Source organism: Ixodes scapularis, unplaced genomic scaffold, assembly GCF_016920785.2.
Source record: "Ixodes scapularis isolate PalLabHiFi unplaced genomic scaffold, ASM1692078v2 ptg005870l_1__unscaffolded, whole genome shotgun sequence".
NCBI lineage: Eukaryota > Metazoa > Arthropoda > Arachnida > Ixodida > Ixodidae > Ixodes > Ixodes scapularis.
In genome coordinates, this window is record NW_024610473.1 from 1 (window position 1) to 14,058 (window position 14,058).

The following is a 14,058-nucleotide window of genomic DNA, read 5'->3' on the forward strand; positions in this document are numbered from 1 at the left end:
GGTACTTCACTCTGTATGTTCTGGTTCGCAGAACACCCGTTCTTGCCTCAAACAGCAATGAGCTTCCCCTAGAATTGTCATAAATGCTTTCTTTGGCAATAACTCTTTTGTTTAATCTATAGCTTTCCAGAGCCGTCTTTGTCTGCATTCCCTCTAGCCACCAATCTCTTTCTGTGGCCTTAACTTTCTTCTTAACTGAGACTTGCTCTTCCGTATCTTCGCTATAGCCCAAAAACTTTCCTCTTAATTTCCTAGTGCGCTGTCTCCACTTTGTGTCTACACTCCTCATGTATAAATAGCTGAAAACCTTTCGTGCCCATTGCTCCCCGTCCATTTGCCTCAACCTATCCTCAAATTCTACCTTGCTCACCGCTTCCCTGCTCTCAAATGATGCCCATCCCATGTCTCTGGTTTGTTTACAAACAAACCGGAGCGCCCCTAGCGGACGCCACCGGCGCCGCGCATGCGCGAGGGGGGGTGTGGGCAAGAACCTCGCCGTCGCCCATAGACAAACCATTGAAATGCGATGTTATCGGCGTCGGTGTGAGTCTCCGTGCTCTTTTTCGTGTTCGAATCGTTGATTTTACGTCTTCCTGGCGATGTCTGACTACTTGAGCGGCGTCAGCGAAATTACCGAGGCTCGTTACACCGCGAAACTTCGCGCGAATAATGTGACATGTGGCGATTCATTCCGCGTGGACGCCACAGTATGTACGCTAAAACCTGATTCGCATGATGAGATTTCGCTCGCAATTTTCAGTCGCGACGCCGCTCGGGCTGCAAAACCGTGAACCGTAGCTGAAATGGTCGACGTCGATACTGAAAATCGCAAGCAGAATCGGACCAAGTCAATTAGGCATATATAGTCAGTGATATTCACTGGTAACAATGATCAACATCTTGTATTTACTGTTTACATCGAGCCTGCTTACCAACCTTCAAACGTAAGTCTTTTGAGGCCTGCACTTACTTCTTATCGCAAATACAGGGCCAACATATACGGGCCGGCGCCGTCTAAGAGAGCAGACGACAAGCAGAAACGTTTGAGAGAGCAGACGACAGCTCGAACGATCAGGCGGCCGTTTGAACTTGAAGACGCACTGAACGTAGTCCGCAGGTGGTCCGCACAACTTGATGGTTTTCTGGCGTTCATGTTGCAACAAAGCAAATAAATCTGATGACCACAAGTATCCGTGAATTCAACCCAAAGTGCTTCCCGCCCAAGCAATCGTTGTCCGAAGGCGTCTGCTTTTCCCTTTTTACGGCACATATCCAGATTCTCGGACGAACCGAGCACCTGAAAATTGACCTTCAAACCTTTCTCGACACTTTTGGTACGGCCCAAGTCGCGGCGTTTTGACGAGAAGGCAGGTTTTTGTCTGGTTCCTTTCAAAACAACGCAGGAATACACGTCTGGCATGTGGACTTCTGCCCACAGCCCCAGACCGGAAATGCGACTGACGCGCCACCACCGCGCCGTGACGTCACAGAGATGAGTTGGTGTATACAGAGCGTTCTCCCTACCCTTTTCCCTAAAAAAAAAAAAAAAGTTTTTTTTACTTGCAAAAAAAAGAAAAAAAAAAGAAGGAATTATACGTTGTGCTGAACATTCATCCTCCGGTCAAATGTAGCGCTAGCGGTCCAAACCAGATGCCAAAGGTTTAAAAACTAACCGTCACCTCAATAACAAGTTATAAAGAATTTGCTTACATTTTCAACGGGAAAATGGGGATCGACGCAGCTCTCGAATGCACGGAGCTGAGTGACGCCAGTCACCGAAAACGGGCAAAAACGAGCTCATTTTTCCATTGAAATTTGCAAAGAAAGCACTCATAACTTTTAATTGAGAAAACGTTTAGTTATAAAACTTTTAGCATCTGGCTGGGGGCGCTACATTTGAACGAAAAACGAGCGTCGACACGTAATCAAATTTTGCAATTAAAAAAAAAAAAAGCCAAGCTTTATTATTTATTTTTTTTTTTTGGGGGGGGGGGGGGGGGGAGCACTGCGCACGCGCAGAATCCCAATTCCGGAAGTGCGAAGTCTCTGCGCTAACGCAGTTCCATAACAAACGTCACCTCTTGGGCGTGGCGTGAGAATTATCTGGTAGTATATAGAGAAAACTATGCGACAACGTACTGCATTTTTGCCCCCAGAAATCATATTTTCGTAAGCACATTTAGGTGCGCCGGTTAACGCGAAATAAATGTTTAGGACGCAACTAATAAGTTGTTTTAGAAATCGAATTTCTTAGAAAGATATTTATGATACCGCTGCAGAGTGGCCCAGTTCGAGCTTATGAAAAAGCGAGTATAGAACATTCTTGAGTTTTCTTCCGCGGTGGGGCTACAGAACATAAAATTCTAGAAAGCTGTGTAAATAAAACAATATATTCTAAACAAGAAAGAAAGTTAGGTAAGGTTTGAGAAGAACAATGCGATTTAACCTTTGAAGTTTGAATCCTCTTGGTCTTGAGTTTCTATAACCCTCTTCAGGTAAAAGTCTATAAAGTCCCGATTGTAACTCGGCTCCAGTGTTTCCTTATGTTCTCGAATCCGCTCTCTGGAATACAAGCAAAAACATTTATGAAAAGTATAAAACGATACAAATATGCATCAGAAAACGTAAATATAATAACTGGTAACCTTAGGGTGGAGATCGATGAGAGAAATAACAGAAAACATGCAGGCGAGCTGGCTGGCGAACTTTCAATATTTTGAACATTCGAGGCTTCGGAATATAAAAACTAAGAGTAAGTTGAGAGTCACATTCCCACCGAGAGTGTGAGCTTTCCGCGATACATCGTTTATTGACGCCGTGCCGAAATAACACCAATTTCTTTTTCCTCGGGAAGGCCCGGTATAGATTCATGATTATGTAATTGAATATGCCTCTAGAAAATATAAAGCTTCTGCTTTCTGCTTTCTCACATATTACTTGAGAGAGAAAACCGCTGCCAACTACGGATGGAGCTCGGGAAATGACAAAACTGGCAATATGTTTGGACCTAACAAAAAATCGGTGTTCAATGTGTCACCATGGGCAGGACGTTCCACCACTCTGTGCCACCCCCAGTGCAGGCTTCCTTTCTTCTTCTTCTTAGTTCTAAACATATTACTAGCCTCGTCATTTCACAAGCTCTCTCCTCTAAATTTGAGCAATTAACTCCTCTAAGTGATTTGTGTCAAAGTATAGACTCACCAGATTTCTCAGAGTGTGCTTCTAAGGCAGAGTTTCACGAGAAATTATACCGTCGGTTTGGCGAGTCAAGAATTAATTTTCCGATAAATATAGCGAGGGAAATCGACGTCACTTAACCTGACGTCGCGATCGAGACGCCATAATACCACGTTACACTAGGACTTGACATCGTGATATTGTGATGTCACGTGACCTGACCTCATATGACGTCGAGGCGCGTGACGTCAATTTCCCCGCCTAATTTAGCCTGGAGATGCACGGATGAATGGACAGGCAATATTTCTGGGATCAGGTGTTCCGTGCTCTAAACAATTCAGCAGTCCTCTCCTGAGGGACTGCACAGTGCAGTCACAGCTATATAGATGCGACTCATAATGCATCCTTACAGATCTTGCACTTATGCATCTTGTTCTTTAGGTGGAAGAGCCATTGCCAGAATGTCTGCTTGGAGAGTGACACTAATTTATTTTATAGACGGAGAAGCCCCCTAACGGACGCGGGGTGAGACTTGGGTGGCGTGATGCGACGTCACCGCAACTGCGGCCATCTAGCGGGCGCTTCCTGAGACTCATGTGTGCAGATGTCCTCCAGTCATGCGGTTTAGGCAGCGTGTTGAAGCATCTGATGTGACTTTGAAATACAACTCATTGCCTGCGTAAAATAGCCAGTTTCAGGAAAGCGTAAGCAAAAGCTTTGCGTACTTATAAGAAGAAAAAAAAAATCGTCACAGCGCTTGCGGCGAGGTCGAACCGCGCTTTGGATTGGCACATGGCGATGACAACACTTCTTTGCGTACGCAAAGCTTTTGTGTACGTTATTCTAAAACTCGCTAACCTAACGTAAATTTTCATCGTATAAAAACAGACTTTGTAATATATATATATATATATATATATATATATATATATATATATATATATATATATATATATATATATATATATATATATATATATATATTTATAAAAGCAGCTGGCGTAGTTTTGTGGAAGCGCGTTCGCGTGCCCTATACCTTTTAATTTAGAGTAGGAGGAAGAGCCAATTAACGGTGCCGTCACCATTTTCCATATCTCGTACCGGATGAAGGAGGACAGCTTCTCGGAGGCTTCCTTGATGGCTCCATCCCTGAGCGACGGGAACAGAGTGGCGATCCTCTGCAACCAGGGCGGCAGGTATCCGATGATGTAGCTCTTGTGCAGCAGGTGATTGAAGTGCTTCATGTGCTCGTCCAGGTAGTGGCGCCGCGGATCGTCGTAGGCGTAGCGGGTCCCGAACACCAGCGTCGTGATGTTGTTCGAAACGGTTGGGTAGATGAACTCCTCGAAGTCGATGGGCTGTCCCTTGGTGGCCAAGATGTTTTCCACCAGGTAACCGGATTCCTCCTGCGTAAGTATGGGCAAGACTTATACAAATGAGAGGTTCTAAAATAAAACTGAGATTGGTGCTCTGTCTAATTCGTTTCTGGTCGTTGTGCCTCTTTTTTTTTTTTTTTCATCGGGAGGTAATGGCAATTTATCAGAGCAACAATGCCTGGGACGAGTCTCTGGCTGATGTGTTTATACCGCGTCAAAAAAGAAAAAAAAAAAAAAAAAGAGTCGTCCTTGATTTCCGTTCGAGGAAGTCATAGAGGTGTCATTGTCCACAATCATGGCGGCGTCAGAGCTGCGGCCTTGAATGTCGTCACTTCTCGTATCCCTTAAACCACCGTTTCGATCTCTTTACGCCACTGGAAGGCGTTCACGAAAGATGCTCGATTGTTGTACACTATTGTTTTGCCTCGCCTACATTTTGTCGCGTATACCAGGTTAACATGTTTTATTATTTTTCTTCGTCCCGCATACCAGATACGGAACCCACGCGACTGAGAACGAAAGCAAACGAAAAGCGTCTACACTCATGATCAACTCTCAAGTTCCCGGGAAAACCAACCATAGCGCCGAGACTTAACCCTGATGGTGTCTTGCATCGAAGTCTTGCCGAATCCCACGTCGCGCAGTCCGTGCAGGCAAAAGCGTCGGTTATCTTGCCACTTCTGCCCGTTCATAACTCCAACACCTGCGTAAATTTACGGAGTAAGCGTACTAGTAGGGATTATTTCGCCTCGCGCACGAACAACTCTTGGTGGAAATAGTGATGCGAGCAATCAAAAGTGAAACGTAAGCCTAGAGCGTTAGAAGGCCGAGCTCTGGTTCGAATGATTAGGGGGTACAAGCAAGCCTAGCTGTCAGAGCCGTGTATAGAGAGAGTTTGGTAAATGGGAGTAGCGGGCGAGAGCCAGGGCGTGCACCAGACGCAGAAAGAGGGCTTGGCATGCTTTCTTGGCCAACCAGAAGCCGAAAAGAATGCCCCTTGCGGCGGTAACGAGAAGCAGTTTTCATAAGAGCGTAAGGGTTAAATGTAGTAACTCCTCCTGGTTGAAAATAGGGTGCACCTGATGTTTCGATTATGATTATGCAAAAAGATTTAAGAAACGAATGTGCCGCTTGAACTCTGTCTTGCTCGGACAGAGTGGGACCGCTCGGACGGCAGATTCACGGCCTTCGGCACCAGGCGTACTGATTATGTCGGTCGTTTTTCTAGTCGCTCTCTTCCACCATGATTTTGGATGACAGTGATTGAAACATCACGTGCACCGTATTTTCAGTCAACGAGACTAACTCGGACGCACTTATGAATTTCGTTTCTCGCGACCAACGCCAGGGTATTGTTTTCGGCTCACGGTTGGCCACATTCAAAATTGTGAAGGCGCCCTGGAACACGCCCAGATCGCTTTCCGCCCAATGGCGCCCTCCTCATTTGCCTTCTATACTACCCAATGAATGGCCAAACTCTCCCTATATACGGCTCTGTTGGTTTCCTTTGTCTCTACTCCCACTTGGAACGCATTTGATTGCCAAACGCCAGCGTCCAGCGGTTCACGTTTGCCAGCGTTCGAAGAGTGACTAGTGATGAAGGCAGCTAGTTTGACGCCTTAACATTAATTACACCAGTCAGAGCTCGGCGTGTTGACGTCCCATCGCGCCTCTCGTCTTCTCTCCCTCTCTCCCTCTCGACTTCTCGAAGCATAGACTGTTTGCTAAATTATCCAAGCACAAAGACCCACAATGCGTGTTTCATATTTACTGGGGTGTCTCAACGTTCTTCTGCACAGGGTGATGTCCTATTTTTACCTGGTGCCTACATCTGCGCTTTGCTCGGTGTGGTGTCATCAAACCAATTTCGCTGCGATTCTTCTTTTTTTTTTTTTTCTTCTCAAAGTGTGTGAGTGCTATGGCAAGTTCAATCCCCACCCCTGTCCGTTTCATCCGAATGAGCATCGTACCGGCGTGCAGCCGTGTTACGTGTATCCCTAGTGTGTGATGCACATGAAAGACCCCAGGTTTGCAGTCGTACTGCACAGACTAAGTTTCTCATGTGCAATGGGTAACATTGTCGCCATACTTCAGCAGACGAAACTCCTGCTGCATGACCAACTAACGATTGATTTGTTTTGTGCTATGGCGGAACTTTGTTTCCAAATATTTCTTTATATTTTCCTCGTCATCTCGTAGCGTCCACATGGCGTACAACAAAAAGTGGCATTACCATTCTTGTTTTATACAAGGCATTTGAAAGAGGCACCTAGCCGTCCTCGTATTTTGAAACACCTTGAGTTAAGCGTCGTTCATACATTTGCAACAGAGTAGGACCGAGAGGCCGGTCTTAAGCCTCGTGCAACATTGTTGGACCGAATCCGCTGCAGCGGAGTAGGTCCTCCGCCGTCGCAAGAGGCTTCAAAACCGGTTTTGCCTCTCTCTCGGTCCTACTCGGTTGCAAGTGTGTGAACGGCACTTAATTCTTGTTTTGTACAGGGTATTTGAAAGATACGCCTTGCCGTCGTCGTATATTTTAAGTACATTGAATCCTTCTTGTTTCATTCCGGGCATTCGAAAGAGACGCCTTGCGGTCATCCTATTGTACCGGTGCTGCTGAGGCGCGTGCCAGAACCCACTGAGGACGACGCCGATGAGCGCGCAGACGGCACGAGGCCAACACACAATCCGTTCTAAATTGGCGATGGACAACACCTAGTAAATTAGACTCCATAACAATATTTTTAACTGCCTTGAGTCGTTCTTGTTTTATGCAAGGCATAAGGAAGAGACGCCTTGCAGTCCTCGTATTTTTTAAGTGCCGTGACACAGTCTTGTTTTAGGCAGGGCATCCGAAAGAGACGCCTTGCTGTCCTCAAATTTTTTAAGTATCTTGATTCGTTCTTATTTTATACGGAGCATTCGAAAAATATGCATTTTGCCATTATCATATTTTTAGGTACCTTGAGTCATTCTTATTTTATATGGCATTTAAAAGAGACGTCTTGCCATCCTCATATCTTTAAGTACCTTGAGTCGTTTTTGTTTTTAAGGCATCTAAAAGAGACGCCTTGCCGTCTTCTGATTTTTTATGTGCCTTGAATCATTCTTGTTTTACAGGGCATTAAAATAGACGGGATTCCGTCATCATATTTAATTTTATTTTGACTAGCTTGAGTCAATCTTGTTTTTTACAGGACATTCGAGAGGCGCCTTGCCGTTTGATATATTTTAAGTACTACCTTGAGTCATTCTTACCTTATAAGGCACACAAAAAAGACGCCTTGCCATCTTCATGCTCTTTAATTACCTTGAGGTATCCTTGTTTTATACAGGACATTAAAATGCACATTGCAGTCCTCATTTATTTTTAAGTACGTCGAGTCATTCTTGTTTTATACAAGACATTCGAAAAGAGACGCCTTGCCGGCTACATATTTTTAAGTACCTTCAGTCATTATTGTGTTATAGAGTGCATTCGAAAGAGCGTCGTTGCCGTCCTCATATTTTTTAAGTACCTTGAGTCATTCTTATTTTATAATTGCATTCGAAAGAGACGCCTTGCTGTGCTCATATTTTTAAGTACCTTGAGTCATTCGTTGTTTTATTCAGGGCATTCGAAAAGAGACGCCTTGCCGTCTTCTGATTTTTCAAGTGCCTTGAATCATTCTTGTTTTACAGGGCATTAAAATAGACGGGATTCCGTCCTCATATCTCATTTTATTTTGACTAGCTTGAGTCAATCTTGTTTTTTACAGGACATTCGAGAGGCGCCTTGCCGTTTGATATATTTTAAGTACCTTGAGTCATTCTTACCTTATAAGGCACACAAAAAAGACGCCTTGCCGTCTTCATATTCTTTAATTACCTTGAGGTATTCTTGTTTTATACAGGACATTAAAATGCACATTGCAGTCCTCATTTTTTTAAGTACGTCGAGTCATTCTTGTTTTATACAAGACATTCGAAAAGAGACGCCTTGCCGGCTACATATTTTTAAGTACCTTCAGTCGTTTTTGTGTTATAGAGTGCATTCGAAAGAGCGTCGTTGCCGTCCTCATATTTTTAAGTACCTTGAGTCATTCTTATTTCATAAGGGCATTCGAAAGAGACGCCTTGCTGTGCTCATATTTTTAAGCACCTTGAGTCATTCTTGTTTTATTCAGGGCATTCGAAAAGAGACGCCTTGCCGTCTTCTGATTTTTTAAGTGCCTTGAATCATTCTTGTTTTACAGGGCATTAAAATAGACGGGATTCCGTCCTCATATTTCATTTTATTTTGACTAGCTTGACTCAATCTTGTTTTCTTACAGGACATTCGAGAGGCGCCTTGCCGTTTGATATATTTTAAGTACCTTGAGTCATTCTTACCTTATAAGGCACACAAAAAAGACGCCTTGCCGTCTTCATATTCTTTAATTACCTTGAGGTATTCTTGTTTTATACAGGACATTAAAATGCACATTGCAGTCCTCATTTTTTTAAGTACGTCGAGTCATTCTTGTTTTATACAGGACATTCAAAAGAGACGCCTTGCCGGCTACATATTTTTAAGCACTTTCAGTCATTATTGTGTTATAGAGTGCATTCGAAAGAGTCTCGTTGCAGTCCTTATACTTTTAAGTTCCTTGAGGCATTCTTATTTTATAAGGGCATTCGAATGAGACGCCTTGCTGTGCTCGTATTTTTAAGCACCTTGAGTCATTCTTGTTTTATTCAGGCCTTGCCGTCCTCATATTTTTCAAGTGCCGTCATTCTTGTTTTATACATGGCATTAAAAAACACCTTGCCGTCCTCGTATTTTTAACTTCTTGAGTTTTTCTTCTTTTATACAGGGCATTCGAAAGAGACGCCTTGCCTTCGTCGTATTTTTAAGTACCTTGAGTCATTCTTGTTTTATAAAGCGCATTCAAGAGAGACTGTTAGTCGTCCTCAATTTTTTAAATACTATGAGACATTCTTATTTTATACAGGGCATTCGAAATAGCTTGATTGCATTATTCGTATTTTTAAAGTACCTCGAGGCATTCCCGTTTCATACAGTGTATTCGGAACAGACGCCTTGCCGTCCACATATTTTTTAAGTATCTTGAGTTATTCTTGTTTTATACTGGGCAATCAAAAATGTCCCCTTGCCTTCCTCATAATACTCAAGTACCTTAATTCCTCCTTGTTTTGTACGGGGCATTCGAAAAAGATGCCTTGCCGTTCTGATATTTTTAAGTACCTTGAGTCATTCTCGTTTTATGCAGTGCATTCTAAGGAGACACCTTGCCATCCTCACATTTTTAAGTAGCCTTGGTTATTCTTGTTTTATGCAGAGCATTCGAAAGAGACGCCTTGCCGTCCTCATAATTTTTAAGTAATTTGAGTTTTTTTTTTTTTTTTTTTTTTTTTTTTTATATACCAGATATTTGAGGAAGACGCCTCGCCGTGCTCATATTCTTAATCAGATTGAGTCAAACATTCAGCCGACATGTGAAAACATCGAAATATCTGTCGCGGGCAATCTTGATAGAATGCTGAACGTGTCAAGCAAACAATGACAAGCGTACTTATACAAAAAAGTCCGTATGACTTGCTGCTTTTGTTGTGAAAAATATCGGATGTATAATTTGAAAGGAAACAAAACTTCACTTTCGATGCTGTTGTGTAATTCAGACGTTTGGAGAATTCCACGACGTAATATGCTATTTAAGCTCAATTGTATCGGGCGTTGCAGTGTCGATTGGATGGCACAGTCGCCAACGCAGTACAATAAAACGACAATAAAAGAAAACAGACGTAAAATTTGTTATTTGCATGTTTGCAGGGCAGGAATGGCTCTCATCCGTGAAATCGACTCGTGCGTTTCCGCTAGGTTCGCTTCATAGGCTGCGTTTAGAGCATTGACACTGCATGTGCCCCTGTTTTTTCTTCTTGACGCCGCCAATTTCCTGGTTAGTTGCGGTTCGAATAGGCAACTTCCTGAGCAAATACAGTGTCGGGAAGCTCAGCTACGTTCGACATCGTTTTTGGTTCGTTGCCCGGACTGTTTTAACATTTCTGAAAAACGGAAACTCATTTCCTGCGATTAAAAATATTTTAGTTTTTTGGCGACAATTTTTTTAAGCACCAAGACCCCTAAAGGTCTGTCTGGCGACCATCTTTGTGACCCGGTGATTCCCGATAGATTTGCACGATCTCCATCGAGCGAACACGGTAATCTGATAAAACGAGGAGAGAAAAATGGGTATCACGTGGATTTTATTAATAATTGACACTGGCAAAAGTCGTCCCGTAGTAGTAAGCGGACCGTCGAATACGCAAGCACTTCGTAGAAAGTATATTTCAGCGCAGATACGCGAAAAACATGGCGGTGAGTTACCGTGGTTACCGCCTTCGCTGAAGGATACGATAAAATCCCAGCTCTGAACCAGACCTGCATGCGTGTGTAATCACGTGGGAACGCTCACGGAGCAACGCCGAATGCGGGTAGTTTTTCTAATGACGAGGTACGAAGCCTTTACTCGGAAGCGAGGCGCTCCACCGTGAGGTGTCGCTCGCTGGCAATAGAGATTAAGCGTTAAGTATCGGTAACTTCCACGAAATCGAGTACAGCAGCCATCGGGTATAGGACAGTTAAGCTGTCATGGCAGGTTCGCCGGCCAGCATTCTCGAGCGCAGCAGATTTTCACAGCACCCGCTGGTCTATTATAGAGAGACGAAGCCGCGAAAGACTCAATTGACACGCGACGAAAATCGCCAATATTTACGAGATGCCCGCCAAAGTCGACGTGTTTGTACGTACCGGTAAACGTAGTTTGCTTGAACATCCAGGTGTCCGGACGATACAGGATTTCTTTTTTGTTCAGGTACTTCTTTGTACGCTCGAAATCGCTCAGCACAACCATGGAAGTGGCGCCGATTTCGACCCTACAAAGACAAATGTTTAGTACGCTGTTCTTTTTCTCTCGTATCCCATCATTCTATACATTGTATTTAGCCGCGTCCCTACTGCCAATACATCGTACAAAAGAACAGTCTGCCCTACACTGGCTGAGGCATGTTTCCTCCTTGCATGCCGGTCTGCGGAGGAAAAAAAAAAAAAAAGCTTGCGGAGAAAACATCTGTCCGCAGACATATGTTTCAAGCATACATATGTACGAAGAAAACAGGCTTCGAAGTTGATTGAAGCGTGTCCGCAGGCGATTCTGCCATCATCTCTGCGGAGAAACTCCGAGACCTTTTTGTATTACCAGCGAGCCGTGAGACTGCGACTTTAAAACGAAACCAATCCGGAGCGCAAGTTCGTCTGCTTTTTTTTCCGGGGGTCATGTCGACGTCAGAAAGATGTCGAGCTCTGATTGGCTCTGATTGAAGGATATAGAGGGTAGAGCTCGAGGCAGCTTGCTTTGACGTCTACCGACTATCCTTCCATCAGAACCAATCAGAGCTCGACATCTTTCTGACGTCGACATGACCCTTGCAAAATGTAGCAGACGAACTTGCACTCCTAATTAAAACGCATGCTAACTCTGCGAGCGCTCGTAGAACTTCTCCCTCAGTCCTCTGCGCACTCACCTGAAAACGGGTCCGTACTTCTTGGCCCACGTCACGCATTTGTCGAAGTGGAACTTGTTGTCCATGGAGAACAGGTTGCCCACGAACGGGAGCCCCCGAGGTCCGGGCACCAGCTCCTTCCCGACAGGGCTGGTGAACCGCGAGAACCAGTCGGTGGCGGCGAAGTACGCGAGCACCAGAGCCGCTGTGGTTAAAAGCAGCGCCAACCATTCCGCCGGTCCCGCCTGAATCAGAAATAAGAAGGAAATGACACAAGCTTGATCACGTTGACAGAGCCAGCGGGCGGCACATAATGTCTTGAGCGCAGTGTTGTACGCGTTATCGGGAAAATAAAGTAACAAAATAACGTTGCAATTGTTACTTGCAAAAAAAAAAAAAAAGTGAATGCGCAATTGATTACCGTTTTCTCAAAATATGAAGTTTGAGTGGATCGTTCCGGTAGTTCGATACACCGGATAACGATACCCGATAACGACATTATGCATGCGCAAAGGTTACGGCAGAGTATTGGTTGTCGTTACCGGAGACATCGGAACGATAATAGGGAGTTTTAGGGAACCGTCTTTGCACACCCGAAACGGCACAATGGGCGCTCCGGTATACGCACTGCGCATGCCCCGCCACAGAAGTGACTCATATAAGCAGTTCGTTACTCGTTCCTCGAAAAAGGTTCACTGGGAGAACCAATCGCTGCAAGCTATAGATGCGGAGCGTAAGTTCATCTGCTTCTTGAACAGGGGTTGCAGTGTCCTCAGACCGCCGAGCTTTGATTGGCTCAGAAGGGAAGGATAGTGGGTAGACCTCGATGCTAGTTACCTTGAGGTCTACCCACTATCCTTCCCTTCTGAGCCAATCAGAGCTCGGCGGTCTGAGGACACTGCAACCCCTGTTCAAGAAGCAGACGAACTTACGCTCCGCATACGAATGGAGCGCGGCGAATTGTTTTGAGGTAAACATAATACAGTTTAATTGCGCTGTGGAAACCGTGGATGACGTTTCACCACGCTCAGTACCATGCAGAGCAAACTTTTTGATTAGGCCTAAACACATTTTGAGCCTCGTCGTTTTGTCGACCTTTTTTTTTTGCATAAGGTGCAGTGATTTGGCTCTCCGAATTGTGCTTTTGCGGGAACGTAAACGCTCCAGATATTTTAGAGGGTATGATAGCCAAACAACTTCTCCCAACTTCTTGGTTCGTGTGATGTCGCGAGTATTCCGATGACAGCAGGCAAATATCTGAATGACACGGAAGCGAAAAAAACGTTCCGCTGCTTTAAACGTGGCTTGGTGCGTAGAAGAAGAATGTCCCCAGCCTTTTAAATCCCCGGGATATTTCACCGGTGCCCTCTTATTACTTCTATCCGTGACGTCACGAATAGGGGGTTTCTTTCCGTGACGTCACGAGTTGTGATCCTGGCTATTTATCGGAAATTGCAAACGATAAGTTCGATGGTGCGGGCCAAAAGCACCGTAGAAGCTCGGACTCATCGCATTCTTAAACCAACATATCCGAAGGTGACTGTCTCACATCATTCTTATTTCTGTCGATGAAAGCGGAATCAAAATCCCTTTTCAGATGTTGTAGAGAACTATACGCGATCGTGGCAAGTCGACCAGAGCAACGCTTTTGGTCGCGCACTTCGCCTATTGTCGCATCTTATGTCTCACCGGCACAAGCCTGAGAAGATGGGTGGCCATTGATGACGCCTCGGTCCCTGGGATACTGAGCCGCTTCTCCAGTTCACCAACTACTATATCCTAATATTCTGCTCGTACGCAAAACGCTTACATGCTTCCGACTGTTCATTTCATTTTTATTTTATCTTTTTAGGAAGGATGCGGACACCTGGTGGGGGTCGTTACAACCTACAATTCGAGCGACGTTAGGGAAGTTCGCGATTTGGTATATCCGGCGAAGCGAGAATGCGAGAACCACCAACAG

General features: G+C 44.6%; 1 protein-coding gene across 1 annotated transcript; it reads right to left on the minus strand.

Moving 5' to 3' along the window:
- Positions 1 to 2,441: 2,441 nt before the first annotated feature.
- On the minus strand, positions 2,442 to 13,814 carry LOC8026174 (cytochrome P450 2H2-like). The gene is made up of 6 exons (XM_042288465.1): positions 13,785 to 13,814; positions 12,117 to 12,340; positions 11,344 to 11,468; positions 5,150 to 5,256; positions 4,279 to 4,583; positions 2,442 to 2,562 (listed from the first exon to the last, which is right to left on the minus strand). Exons 1-6 carry the CDS (start codon positions 13,812 to 13,814, stop codon positions 2,442 to 2,444), a joined length of 912 nt encoding a protein of 303 aa, XP_042144399.1.
- Positions 13,815 to 14,058: the final 244 nt, after the last annotated feature.

What these genes read in the sequence shown, in the direction of transcription:
- LOC8026174 (XM_042288465.1), bottom strand. Translation starts at nt 13,814, where the DNA reads ATGGCCACCCATCTTCTCAGGCTTGTGCCG. An exon ending in ATCTTCTCAGGCTTGTGCCG is followed by an intron (nt 12,341 to 13,784) that starts GTGAGACATAAG and finishes TTTCTGATTCAG; the next exon opens with GCGGGACCGGCGGAATGGTT. An exon ending in CAAGCAAACTACGTTTACCG is followed by an intron (nt 5,257 to 11,343) that starts GTACGTACAAAC and finishes AAATTTACGCAG; the next exon opens with GTGTTGGAGTTATGAACGGG.